This window comes from Melozone crissalis, unplaced genomic scaffold (assembly GCF_028551555.1).
Source record: "Melozone crissalis strain CALT ecotype California unplaced genomic scaffold, PUWL_Pcris_2 ptg000045l_1, whole genome shotgun sequence".
Lineage (NCBI taxonomy): Eukaryota > Metazoa > Chordata > Aves > Passeriformes > Passerellidae > Melozone > Melozone crissalis.
The window spans coordinates 10,919,571-10,934,296 of record NW_026535823.1 but is presented as its reverse complement, the minus strand read 5'-3'; the positions used below and the strand labels follow the sequence as shown (position 1 = coordinate 10,934,296).

Below are 14,726 nucleotides of genomic sequence, written 5' to 3'. Positions count from 1 at the left end.
CTCTGGCTGTGCCCAGGTGTGCCCGGTTACCGCGGGCTGCGGGCGAGGCTGTGCCAGCCCCGGCCGTGCCCAGACGGCCGCACCGTCACCAGCACAGCGGGCGCTACCTGAGGTAAGACACCCGTTTCTCACGTTTCGGGGCCTACAGAGAAACACCCCTGAGGCTGCCCCGGGAGGAGGGGAGCAGGCAGGGAGCAGCTCGGGGGGCGAAGCGGCTGCGGTGCCCGGTGCGACGCCGCCGGCCCGGCCGTGGCACGGCCCTTTGTTGTGGGCCGCGGCGGCGCGCTCGCCGCTCGCTCGCTCGCTGTGAGGGTGGGCGTGGGCGGGGGGCGGTCGCGCCGCCGCCGAGGCCGCCGCCCGCCACCACCTGCCTCCCCCCGGGGCGGGACTTGGCTCCCGGGGCCGAGAGGCTCCCGCCGAGCCGCCGGGGACCGCGGGGCCAGCCCCGCCGCGCCTTTGTGCGGGGGCAGCCCGCCCGCGCCGCGCCGCTGCCGCCGCGCCGCTCCTGCCCCCCACACGCCGGGCGGGTCCGGCCGCTGCTCGGGCGGCGCGGCGGGGCTTCCCCTCTCTCCGGCCAGCATGGTGGACCTGGACAGCGAGGTGCCGCCGCTGCCGCCGCGGTACCGCTTTCGGGACTTGCTGCTGGGCGACCAGGGCTGGCAGAGCGACGACAGGTGAGCGCGGGCGCGGTGTCCCCGGCGGGGTGGCGGCGCCGGGCAGCGGCCCCGGGGGAAACTTCGCCGGGCAGGGGCTGCGAGGGCCGGCCGGGGCTGCGGTGCCGCAGCCGGGGCGAGCCGGGCCGGCGCCCCCGGGCCAGCGCGGGCATCCCGCGGGCTCCGAGCGCTCCCGCCGGCGGCCGAGCCATGCCTGCCCCGCGGCACCGCACGAACAGCGTAGGTAAGGATCGCGTCCCTGTGAAAGCGTCCCAAACAAAACAGGCTTTTGCCTTTTGTCCAAAGGCTAACTGCGGTGTGCTTTCGGTGTCCTATACCCAGGCTTCTTCACATACAGTTTCTTTCCATGCTGGGATCCTAGGCATGGACGGAACTACCATGATTTTATTCCTTTATGAATTCCTTCAAGTCTCTCAGCGGCTTTAATCACACCCGACAGAAAAAGACTTGTTTGTTTCAAGTCAAATGTTTTCCTTAAAATCATAAACAAAGAGCCCTTTACATTGAAAGAAACAAGCAAACCGTGTGCATGTGTTCAGTTTCCAAATGCTGAATGAACAGCGTTCATGAACAGCATCATTCCACTCTGCTGGACCATACAACCTTGTGTCTCAACAGACTATTACATGATCCCATCTTGCAAAATTATGTGTCATATCCAGTTTCTGCTAACACTCTCGTGTAGTCAAATGTCAGAAAAGCAAAATCGGCAACACATTGGATAGATTTTAATTCAATATATTTGAATTGTCAGAGTATGTCTTTAACTTGACAGTCAGAAACTTTTGATTTTAATGCTGTTCTACACTGGTCAGATTTTCACTACTTTTCTAAGGAGATGTGGATTCTTATTGATTGATAATCACAAGATCATGCAAATATGAACTAAATATTACCCTTGTTTAGGAGAATATGCTCTACATTGAAGCAGTTAAACAAGTGCTGTTTATTCAGACAGTTATGAAATGGTTAATGACATCTTAATATAGTCACAAAAATGAATGCTGTTGGTTGGAAATGACAGCATTGTAACTACATAAGGGAGAGTTAAATAGTATGCTCATCAAAGCATGTTTTTGCTGTTTAAAAATTATAAGTGTACTGTAATGTAGTTGTTATTTCCGATTCTTTGAGATTTTAGAAAATGTAATCTTAGCATCTTACACCTGCATCTTATTTCCTACTGGAATAGGAAAAAACTCCACTGTCATTCTTATTTTAACAACTTATTTGTTTGGGTTTTCATGGCTAAAATTTATAAAACATGCTTTGTATACCTTTTTGGATCACTCTGGGGCTTAACGTTTTTTCCACCTCTATTTAAACTTCTGTCAAGCATTTCCCAGATGTCAATTGTTTGACTTGCACTTCATGAAGTTACCTTCTACGGCAGAAGCATCATCTGGTCTCAAATAGCAAATAGTGTAACTGCACAACCCAGAGCTTCCTTTTAGCTATTATCTATTTCAGGTCTATGTGCACTTAACAAAATCAAAGTTAATCAAAATCAATCCTTAAAACAATCTTGATAGCAGAATTATAGCACAAAAGTCTCCCAGAGCATGCTTACATTTTAAAAACTCCTGCAAAGAACTGGTGAAAAATTAATTAAAAATCAATTTTAATTATTTCATTAATATTCCAACAAACATTGCAAGAGAGATCTCTGGCACAATCTGAAATACAAAAATGTAAATTGCTTTCTAGATTTTTATGCACTGTCTGTGCTGAGGCTGGGCACAGCTGCACAGTGGTAGGAAGGTGTGCAGGGAATTCCCCACAATGCAAGCGAGATTGTGTTTTACATGAGGCTGTGACAGGAGCGTGCTGTCCTCCAGCTCTGCAAGTTACCATAGCAGTGTTTTTGGATACCAGCTTTTCAGTATCTGAAGGAGAGCCATTCTTACCAAGATCTTGTGTGTTATCTGTTGTTTGTCTGTCCAGATTCTTACTTTCCTGAACTGGAGGCTTTCATGTGTAATATTGAAGTATTCATTCCTTCCTATCTTGCTAGAATATTACTATCCATTATAGAAAAAGCATGCATGCTCTGCATAGAAATAGTGCCAAGTGGAATATTTAGAATGTTAGACATACTTCCAGGAAATACTGAATGAGAAAGATTGCAGACTAATGGGGACCCTGAGATCAGCTTCTTATTAGTTTGCAAGATTGGTGTTATACAAATATATATTATCTTTGTCTGCTTTATTGTCTTTTCTTTGCACTCTTAGGTAAATGGTTCTGGGTTGGTTTTGGTGAAGCACATCCTTTGTGTTCTGTTCGAAGCAGTGTGCAATATAGAGGGGTTTGTAACCCTTCGGTTGAATGGATGTTAGCTATGAATGGAATATCTGAATACTGAAACACAGTTAAAGTACCCTTATAGCTACTATAGGCTGCATGTGATCAAGGATAGTTCATTTTAGTTGTTGGACTTTGGCTGAGATGCAAAAATTTTTCTGCCTGCTTCCAGTTCACTGCAACTTTTTAATTCCACTTGCTCTCAGCTCTGGCAGTGTGATGTTTGCTAAGGGTTTTCCATCTGTGTGATCTGTGAACTTCTGGTCTCTTACCAGCCAAGCTCTGTCTTGTCTTAGTTCCATTCTCTTTTTGATCTTCCCAGTCTCTTTATCCTTGGGGGATCTCTTTTCTCCTTCCCATGTGCCTTTTCTGGCATAATGCTTGCTTTTTGCTGATAGAGTCCATCTCCTGGTTTTCAGATGCTTGTTGGTTTTTTAGAGTGGAGAGGAGATGGAATTATTCCCGCTCAGGATCCTGTGTTGCGAAATCAGTTTTAATAGCATGGTTTGCCATTATATGTCATATGGTAGTATTTAATAATAAATAAGACTGAAATTCTGTGACCTCTCCTCTTTTTGTTGAAAGCTATATTTCTGGCATAATCCTAGTTCAATTTTGGACCCTCAATGGTTATGATTCTTTAGGGCGAGAGTTTCATCACCTATTTCTTTTAACTGTTCCTGATAATTTATAAAATACACCTGTGCTAAAATGCTTAGGTGATTGTAATAGAACTCTCATTCAGGAATTTTGTTCTTAGATCTCTACCTCTTTGAAGAAAGCTTTCTATTTTTCATTTTTTTTTCCTTCCTGGGGACTTCTATAGTGGAACTTCCCTCAGACTTTTCTTTTTAGCTGTCTAGTTCATGATCCATTCCTTACCTGATACCATTCCTGAATGATACCATTCCTGTATTTCTTCAATACAGTAGCATCCATCTCACTGCTTTTGCATTTCTGCTCCCTCCCCCCAGAAATTCTGCTTTCATAGCTTAGATTCATAGCAGCCTTGCAGTTGGCTTCAGTAACAGATGGGTTCTGGGCTGTCATCTTCCACAAACCGCCAAATTGGATTGTATATTATTTTTCATAAAAGAAGTTGCTGTGTGCAGAAGAACATGCTGAATCCTTGACAAATGATTTTGTTCAGTAAGAAAGCTACTTCGAATAATTTATTGGCATTCCTGAATCTGCTGAGTGGTCTGGTTTTTTTCCCAAAAAAAGGATGATAAAATCAGTTTTGGTTTTTGCAAATCTAGATTTTCAAAGGAACCTGGTTCCCTTTGAAAGCTGGAGATGATGTTTGATGCTACCCTCCACTCATTTTATATGGAGAACGCTTCTACAAAGCAGTGTGTAAAATACCAGCTCACCTAGAGCATGTGTGTGTGTCAAGTGGGTGAATTCTGTGACAAGTAGGGCAATGTCTCAGGTTTCCTCTGGCCATGGAAATATCCCAGGCACTGGGCTAAGGGTAAAGAGAAGATTGGATCCTTGACTTTTTCACTTGTTCTGTAAATATTGCTAATATCCCTTTGTGAATCTTACATTTTGCTTTCATTATTAAAGTATCTGCTGATGAAACAGACTGTTTTGATTTGCTGGATATTCTGAGATGTTTATTGACCTTCATAATGAAATTTACCTTTCAGTTGGCCGTTGGGAAATGAGCAGAAATAGAGGGGGAACTCAGTGATTAGGACAACTATTCACCTGTTAATTCAGCCAGATTTCACTAAATTGTGATAGTAATACTAAACTATGCAATGAAATATTTCATAACCCTACTGATCATTAGTCCTTATTCTTACCAGCTGTGTGGAAAAGCTACACAAATAAAATTAGAAAACATCCTACCTGGTGAAGAGGTGACATGTTCAAAGTTGGTCAGTTGCTGCAGAGGAGAGGATAAAAGACAATGTTTATTTTTAGGTTCCCATGTAAGTTTGGGAAAGCTACAATGAAGAGGTTTTTGTATACATAAATAGTTACCACTTGCTTCAAAACAGCCAAACCACAGCATGCTAGAGGTGTAAAGAAAGAATTCCAAGTTAAAAATTAAAAGCATTTACATTCTCTCCATATCACTGCCTTTTTATTAAGGCCTTTTGTATCTTGCAGAGCACAGTTTACCTCACATTTCTTAAATCATTTATGCCCAGACATTTAATCCTTTCTTTAGAAGCTCTTGAAGATATAAAAACTGCATTTGGTTTAGTGAATTCTAGCAGGACTGGAATGTCTCCCACCACTGAAGCATGACTGCTTAGTCGGATGAACTGTTCAAATTCTCCTCTGCCTGCTCTGACAAAAATGTCTTGAACTGTGCAGGAATGGTTTGGCAGCTGGAGTGTCCAAGGAAACAATATGAACAGATAACTTGTGGGTAGTTCAACCCCCACCTTCAAAGCATCCGATTTCATAACTTTTCTATATGCTGCTGCAAGATATTTTTACAGTTTCAGTCATGGAACAAAAATTTACATTTTCCAATTCTGTAAATTTTTCTTCTATTCTGTACAGATATAACAAGAACATTAACTGGTACTGGAAATTCATTTCAAATCCTGCTTCTGTATTGAGATTAAAATTTGAGTCATTTTGCTACAGTATATACTTTAATTTTAAAACTATAGAGCTAAATTTTACCTTTGTGAAAGAACTGTTCTTACACTGAGTACTTATAGGATTAAATTAAAATCAGCCCTCCATTCTGGTGTGCTTTCTGCATAAATGCACATTACCACCTAGCTGGAAAGGAAGGAGATTCACATAATACAGAACACCTCCACACATCACTTGGACAATTGTATCCTGCTGGCTGTCACGGTGGCTGCTGACTTTCAAGGAACAGCTCCCCACTGTAAATCTCAGAAGGCACTTTAGCAGTCATTGTCACGGTGTGAATTAGTGAGTGAAGCCTTCCCTGTGCCTTTCCTTTTGGAAATCACCTGAGATTGTTAAACTAAAAAGGGATAAAAAGCCCACACGTTTCTGATTCAAGTGATTTAAAACAACTGAGTCTAGATTCAACTTGACAAAAAATTCTATTATAATTTCCTCAAAAGAAAATTCTATTACAGTTTCTTCAAAATAATCCTCCTCTTTCCTTCAAGAAATACTTTAGTCAATTTGGCATCCACATTTTAGAAAACATTAGCTTACAGGAATTCTTTCATTTAACAGAGGCTACAAATAAAAGGACTTGAGCAGATATTGTCAAATTTATCTTGATTTGCCCTTGTAACTAAATTTTCAAAACCCATAAAGAGATTTAGAAGCATAAACTCTAATGTAAACGCTTGATTTTGATAGAAATTGCTCAAGATCTTAACAGTCTAATTCTCTAAGAGAGCAAGTGCTTTCATACCTTGCAATCAGACTAGTAGTAGTTGAAAAGTTTGAGTTTCCCTAAATCCTGGAAAAGCTTGCTGTGTGTACCGGGCAAGCCATTTCTCACTACTTAAAAAAAAATAATGAAAAATGTTGATATTGATGAAACTGCTGCATTTACCAAAGCAAAAAAAAGGCCTGAGTTTACACTCTTGTGGGAGGTTTAGTGGCACAGGCCCAGGAATGTAAACTGTTAATGTATTTCCATACTCACCATCCTTCTGAATTGATCTTGACTGGGTCCCTGTTACAGATCAGACACCTGAGAGAGGAAGTAATGCTTTGTAGCAGGCAGTGCCATTAGCCCCATTCTAATTTGTGTTTTACCGTAGTGCTTGCAACAACAGAGGCCAAAATGCATGGTTTGTGTTCCTGTGTTCTACTTAAACCAGCACACACTGTGGAACTGGGAAAGGACATGGAAAGATTAATTTCAGTGCTGCTATGACCGAATCTGTCCAAAGAAGATGTTGGTAGCACATCTCAGCAGAAGTTTTGTACTGCACAAACCATTTAAATGTCTCATCTTGCAAACTCCCCCAGACCAAGTAGTTTTCCTCCTCTGGGACAACGCGATGCGCAGTTTGTAAATGTACTTGGTACTTCAGTCATTACTTAATTATAGATTTATTGCTAAAGCTCTTATTTTTCCATCTGCAACTTGACACATACTACTTTACATCTGGCAGACTCTATAATACTCCATGGGGAGCTAAAGCAGTTCTTTCCCTCCTAATTTTATGATTATTATTCCATCACACCCAACTATTAAGAGTATTTCTTTTATAATAGTAAGTTCTGTGCTGCGCTCTGCCTTTCTTTCATAGTGACTCTTCTATACCAAATGGTAGCATTGATTCATATTGTCTTCCCTTTATCCTGTAACAAAGAAATAGATCACTTGGAGCATCAGAAATGTCTGCACTTTCTTTTATAGAAAGAGTAAAGTTGTAAATCTGCTAACCATTTCTGTGCTATACGTTCAGTTTCTAGACTTCACAATCAAAGGTGATCTTGATCTTATCTGAATTCTGACACAGTATGCCCAAATACTTATACTAATCCACTTAACGCTTGAAATGTGGTTTCTTCACCTTTTTTCCAAGTAAATGAACAAGTTAAGTCCTTCCTGGAGGTCTCCACTCCATGGTCCCATAATCTGTGTCATTGGAGAGAATGCCACTCAAGAGCTGGAAGTGCTCTGCAGCACAGAAGATTTGGTGCAGAATGCTTTGAAACAGCTGTTAAAGATTTCAGCCTCCCCCGTGCAATCATCTGCTAATTATGTTAGCAGTCAACTTCCTGGTGGGAAGTAGCAATAAAACAGAAACAGTCATTAGGAGACAAAACCCAGTGTTTATCCTCACAGATAAAAACAGTGATATTATTATTTACTCAGAGGTATCTTGAGGGACAAATCCTGTCTCCACTTAGGGAGATACCTGTTGGGAAGTGCAATATTTTTGTGGTGGAAAGCAGGTTGCCAAGTCTGTCATTTCTGTGCCTGCCTTGCCAAGTACCAAGCTATGGAAAGTGTGGCAGGAAGGAATTAGATTGTGATCAGTGCCGGTTATCTACTGAGGTAGCAGAAGAGAGAAGGGTGCCTACCCCTGTGCCTGGGTGTGACAATTCTCCTGCCAGATTTAGCCATTAATAACTGCATCTCCAGCAGCCACCAGCACAAGGGTCATGTGCCTGGCAGGGACAATGACACAGCTTGAGCAGCAGTCCTCACTGTGGTGTAGCTCTGCCAGGAAAGTCTGGATTCTGTACCCCGAGTCAAACCCCTTTGGCATTTTGTAAAGAAAAGTATTTTGCCCTTTAGCTTTCTGTGATGTTAAAGTTAATGGCATTTGCTGTGTTTATAACTTAAAGTTACAGAGCTCCTTCACAGCATAGTGATTGTTAAAATATGTAATAAGGAGTAAACATTGAAAAATGGCCTTGCTAATTAATTGTTCTAAATAACCAAAAATGTTCTAGAGGTTTTATGTTTTTCTCACTTTGTTTTCTCTTGCCCTTGTGGCTCAAGAAAACTGCAATACAGACAGAACCAGGGTTACCAAACCCAATCTGAACCAAATGCCCATGGGAAAAAACCCCAACAAGCTGCACTGCAAATGGAAAACTGTGGTTATGCTTGTCACTTATGAATAAAAGCTGTTGATACACAGCATTCCCTGACCCTGGAATGGGATTTAGTTTTTCATCTTCACACCAAATTCAAAGGGAGCTGAGGGCACTGGTCACATATCACTGTTGCCCTGTAGTTCTCACCATGAAGCAGAGACAGCTCTAACAGAGGGACTGAAAGCTAAGCTCTATATTTAGCTGAATGTACCCTTTTGAGAAGTGAACAAGCCATGTTTTCACTGTGTACAGCAATCTAGAATTTGATCATTGTTCAAAGGGGTTTCAGTTCAACAAATACCTTTTGAAAAGCAATTTTTGTAGATAATGTCCTATCCAAAACATTTAATTACTGTTTTGCTCTCTCAGTAGTAATTCAAAGAACATAATACAAACACAAAAAGTAGAGCAACCTACTCAGTAATGGGCAGATGTTGATTAGTCAACCTCATTTTATTAAGACTATCAAAATCTAAGTAGATTTTTCACCCACCTAAAATTCTCGTCAGAGAGAAGCTAATCTCACCAGAGCCATTGCAGATATCCTGTATCTCACTGACACTGAGGACTGCATTCAGTGACCCACATGATCATTTATCTTGGTACCAGCACTGACCACAGATTGCAAGAAAACTACAATTTAGCTAAAATGGTACAAACAACATTCAAAATGCACTGAGTTAATTTTAAAGTCTTGATTAGTTTTCCCTTCATTTTTTCCTATTTTTTTGGCAGTTCACAAATCGCAGTTTGAGTTCAGAAAAGAACAACAAAGTGAGTTGGATTCATGCAACATTATGAATCCATTTGAGACAATTAATTGTGGCAGTCACTGTGACCAGCTCAGCTGGTGATTCAGAATGTTGGGATTTCAGTGTGATGTAGCCAGAGCATTTCATGTAGGAAGAACAAGGCTGGCTGCTGGGAATGTTTCAGATAATGGAGGAAGTACCTCTGACTGTGTAGGAGAGAAGAGAATTTCAGGAGCCTCTACAAGGCACTCTGCTGGGATATAGCATGGGCTAGTCTGAGAGTGTTGTGCAATACCTCCGGTTTTGCTCCTAATTTCAGATAAGAACAAGCTATTAGAAGATCACTGTTATCAAGATTACAAGATGGATGTCTTCTTCTAAGGCAGATGAGTAGGACACAGAGCTGTGTAGCACCCTGCTGCTACTTGACTTCAGGCTTAGCTGAACTGAGCATTTAGAAATTCTTTCCCTTTCTGGGATGGCAGAGCCACTTTATAGTGACAAAAGTGGCCAGATGGAGAGAGCTGGGAATACTGGGAATATTACTGTGCTTTCTTGTATCACCCTAGACATTGGAGAATTGGCTGTCAGACCTCCTGGCATCCATACACCCTGTTCTCTCCTCATTGTCTCCACATATGCCACCTAAATCTGATCAGCACTAAGGCCTAGGTCAGACTTGCAAACAAGATGACAGAACAACACCTGTCCTGACTCACCTCACTGATACAGTTAGCTAAAGAGATTTTAAATAACCTGTCAAAAAAGCCAGCAAAATCTGAAATTTATGCATTCATTTTGGAAGTTATATTTAAGGGAAAAAAAAATAGTGTTTACATTGACTATGCCAGTATTCTGAAGGCACTTGCTAAATGATTTTCTAAGCACACACAAGGCACATTTTGAAAGCCTGACGTCATTATTCTGAAAAATTAAATACTGGGCAAACTGTTCTGCCAGCCATAAAACGGATGAACAGCATTTTACTTCAGAGAGTACTAAGTGTTATTTAATATGAATAAAGATGACAGAATTAAACTTTTAAAATATTGTGAAATTTGATATTTTAAATTTTTCTAAAACTAATGAAGAGATAATTAAAACCATGCCTTATGATTAATCAGGAAGTGTAGCTCACTTAGCTCACTCTGAATAAGGAGACTGAGATTTATATGAAGTAAGTAATTATGTGTACCCTGTTAGCTGTGGAGAGAGCAGTATCAGACAGGTGACATTTTAGAGATAATAATGACTTCTAAAGCACTTGTTCAATTAAGCGTTCAGAGTTCTTGAATCATTGCCACTCCTTAATGAGACATTTATAATTTATATGAAAATTTTGTAATTTTTTCCATGTAAAACAATAATCATATCTGTGCATCAGGCTGCATTTGAAAGGAAGGAATCAATTCCCATCCACTGTTAGGTATATTGCACTGTATACGTATGTGAAGCTGCAAGTATTCAGAAATCCTACATATTTTATCCTCCATCTGGATGTCATCATTGGAGCCAAAGCAGCTTTAAATACTAGAGAATAAAGACAGATATGTATCAAGGTGCAATTCTTTTGGAAGGAGTCATCACAGGAAATGTCATCAGCACTCTTTTCCTGATGATTTGGTAGAGGAAGTGGAGTCTCCACAACCTTTATCTGTGGAAGAGAGCAGACACTGTCTCTGTGGGAAGCATCAGGAGAGACACCTCCTGTCAAGTACTGGGCTTTTGGTTTATGTCTTTTCCTGAGTCTGCTGAATGCTCCTTCTCTTTGTATTTATCTGTTAAATACACTCCTGTTGTGTACGTGTCCTTGTGCACAGCTCCCATCACTTCAGGAAAATTGCTGTAATCTGATATTCAGCCCTGTATTACTTCTCAGAGTTGTTGGCATTCTAATGGCATATTTTGGGGTGTTGTCTAAGTGTTTCCAGATTGCATATGTGGACTGTCTCAATATGTAACTTTAAAAAGACACTCCTTTTTATAAAGTTACCCTGCTCCTGGGCATGTGTAAAAAGCATATGTGGTATAATTTTTTTTTTTCTTTTTCACTTTTTAACACTTCAGCTAAAAATGGAATCTCAGAAAAGTTCTTTCTAGGCTTGTTAAGGTGTCTGTGGGAAGTTCCTGACAAATTTCATTTGACTTCTTATAACTTTTTCCCTTCCAGATCAGGCATGGCTCCCATAATTTCTTGCCCTATAATAAACAAATATTTTTAATCTAAGTAAACCTGTGGACAGGTGAGGAATTGAGCAGAGTACTGAAAAAAAGACTTAAGCTTTTAAACTAACTTTATGTATTGCCTGTGATGTCATGAACTTGCATCCTACCTAATCCTTTCCAGCTAGAAGGAAAAATGGAGCTTGGAGAAGAATTAAACACACAAGGAAAAATTAGATGACCTCATGTAATGTTATTCCATGCTCCTGCGTGTCTTGTGACAATGGTCAGTACATAATTTTGGAATATGATCCGAAAGATAATGGTGTAATATTTTTAGTTACTAAAAACTCTAAAAATAGTAAAAATATAATATCATTACCTTTAAGAGTGCTGTTATTAGCTAGTGATATTTCTCCTTTGGGAATACTGCTGGCTATGACTGGAATCAAGAAACAGCTCTAAAAATTAAACTTCATTGTGTATTGTTTTGGGTCTTTTTGCTTACAGAAAAATAAAAACCCCAAAAACTCTGTTCCTTATTTGCCATGCTCTCCTCTTTTCCTAGTCACTCCACCTCCAACAGATCTATAGTTGAAACTATGAAACTGTGAAAGCCAAGCACCAGTGTTTTACCTGTGAGATTGCCATGCCACATAAAGTGCATTTGTACTAATTGTCCATCACTAGTGTACATTATTGTTTTGGCCAGAGTAGTATTCCCTATGTGCCACTGAAATACTGTACACCTACTAAATCTACATGAAGAAAGCCAGAAAGTGTCCTGACAGTTATGAAGGATTGGGGCACATATAAACTGCTTTTTAAGTAATTTACAGAGAGATTTTCATCTTTTCACATTGACTACCACCTTCTCCTAAAGAGCAGTTCATTTCATGGGTCTCAGTCTTGGTAGAAGAGGTTTGTTTTTTTTCCATTGAAGTACCAGGCAATACAGTATCATGACTTCTGATCAACTTCATTTACTGCACCTTGATCCGGTGTAACTTATTAAGGCAGCAGCTCTAACTGCAGAGATTTCCCAATAAATGGAAACCTCAAAGCTAGCTTCAATTGCCTTTATCACTAGAATAAATATAGGCATAATAGGTAAAATAGAAACACAATTGAAACAAAAGTCCAGTAAATTTTGTGCTGAATTTTTCACTATCAATCAAATGTAAATAATAGTTTATTACTCTAAGTCTCAGTTGGATAAATGAGTCATGATAAATGCATGACTACATTTTCAGCCCCTACAAAGTTAGGATGCATGTATAAATAGTTGAAATTGGAATATATGCATTCCATGTATAATTGGAAACCATCCTGTGCTACCATATATTGAGGTTCATGGGGCACTCTGCCAGTGAACCCCTCTTATTTTCTATATTTTAAATGGCAATGCACACTGTCAGTTCCTAAATAGAATATTTCAGGTGACAGCTTAGCCACCAGTGTTTGACAATCTAAAAATATTCTAGGAGATTGAGAGGTTCACAGATAAGACATGTATCAGTCAAAATGTTGAAAAGAATATGCAAATTTGTTGTTATTCAGTATTCTGAGGAGGGAGGTGCTTTGGGTGCTTCTGTAAATACAACCTCTCTACAAGTCCAATGCTAAACAACAAGCAGATACAAAAATAATAACTGCATATTACAGCACTTGGTTTTCTTGCAAACCTTAGCACCGGATCCCATTTCAAGTATTATTTTAAGAGAATATAAACTGGCTAATTTGGAGGATCAGGAGTCTGGGGAACTAATTAAGAACCAAAGTATGATCAGTGTTTATTTTAATTTCACTTATTTTAATTTGGGGAGTACCCCACGCTGAAGTTTACAGCACCAAATAATAAACTGAAATATTCTTTTGTGTGTAAAACTTTACTTTAAAATGTAATTTATCATCAGAAATAAGCTAGGATTAAAGTAGGTGGCATTTAGGTAGCCAAGAGGAAGTTCTGCTCTCATTAACCTTACAAAGAAGTCTGTCATAAATTACTACATAGCTCTTTAACCATAGACTTAACTCTTACTCTGAAGTCCTGCTGAGATTTTGATAGAATGTTACAAAGATAAGCATTAAAAAAAATTACATTTCAAGTTGGTCTTCAGAATAAAAAAAATGTAGTCATATGTGTTTAAAGTTAATTCAGTAGCTTCACTGAAAATTTGGTGATTTTTAAAGGCATGATAGAGAAAAGCCAGAGTGGTATAGAAAATTTCTCATTGGTATTTGATCATCTCACCCATTATATGGCAGCATAAGTGGGATTGCTGGATAAATGCTGAAATACTGGCATAGATAGACTCCATAAATACAGTAGGAATGCTATTTAACAGTATATTTGAATATATCTGAGACACATTTTTCTGTTTCCAGAGGAAAAATAGTTCAATACCGTCAACTGGAATAAAATTAGTCTATTGATGAATTATACTAATTTTCTTTTCAACTGTGCAGAATTGGGAAAAAAAAAAGATTATGAGGAAAACAAAACAAAAAATCCAGGTAGACTAATTTATTTAATCTCTGAGTCTAGACTGAATTGGCTGCAGCTTTCCCATCAAATTCCCCCAAGTCAGCCATTATTGCACAGCTTCATTAGTGATAAGAATCTGGAGCATTTTGAAGACAAGGCATTTTACACTCCATCATTTTAACTGAGACTGTTTCATTCACATTTTACTGATTATGATGTACATTTCACAGCACTCTGAGGTATGAGAGCCCGATTTTATAACTTTTATCTATTTGTAGTTTTTGTGGAAACCTTTTAGAGCTGAAGAGTAGAGTGCTGAAATAAGCAAGAGACCACAGACAACATGAGAAGCCCAGGCTACAGCAGGGGTTAGAATCAAAGACATGCAAGAGAAGGGCATGTTTGCTCTTAGTGCCTGTGCTAAAATGAGTGGATTGGATGTGTAAAATGCAGGTAGCAACAGAACCATTGCTTTCCTGCTCTTCCAGTGAAGTTGGTAAACTACAAGTCCTAAGCTTTGCATTGCCTTTCAGATAATTTTTCAGACTCCGAGCTGTAACAAAGCAGTTTCAGGCCCTTAGTTCAGTCACAGAGGTACCAGGAGAAAAAGATTCATAGAGCTATTAGGAAGGGAAGAAAAATTATTAAAGGCCTTGGAACTGTTTGATTTTCCAAGTTGCACAATCCTGGAAATTGTTCATACTTCTTTTCCCTTGTTAAAAATATATACCCTCCACTTGCATTGCAAGATAAAATCCTAGGAAAGGGTGCATGCAGTAGAACATCAGGAAACCTGAGCTTGAAAAACTACTGAAGTAGACT

The 14,726-nt window shown here is 39.9% G+C and overlaps 1 protein-coding gene across 1 annotated transcript in view; it reads left to right on the top strand.

Moving 5' to 3' along the window:
- The first annotated feature begins 579 nt into the window (after positions 1–579).
- KCNT2 (potassium sodium-activated channel subfamily T member 2) overlaps positions 580–14,726 on the top strand; it is a 112,967-nt gene continuing 98,820 nt past the window's right edge. The window contains exon 1 of the mRNA XM_054285841.1: positions 580–674. Coding sequence (XP_054141816.1) covers positions 580–674 — 95 coding nt within the window. The remainder of the gene's footprint in view (positions 675–14,726) is intronic.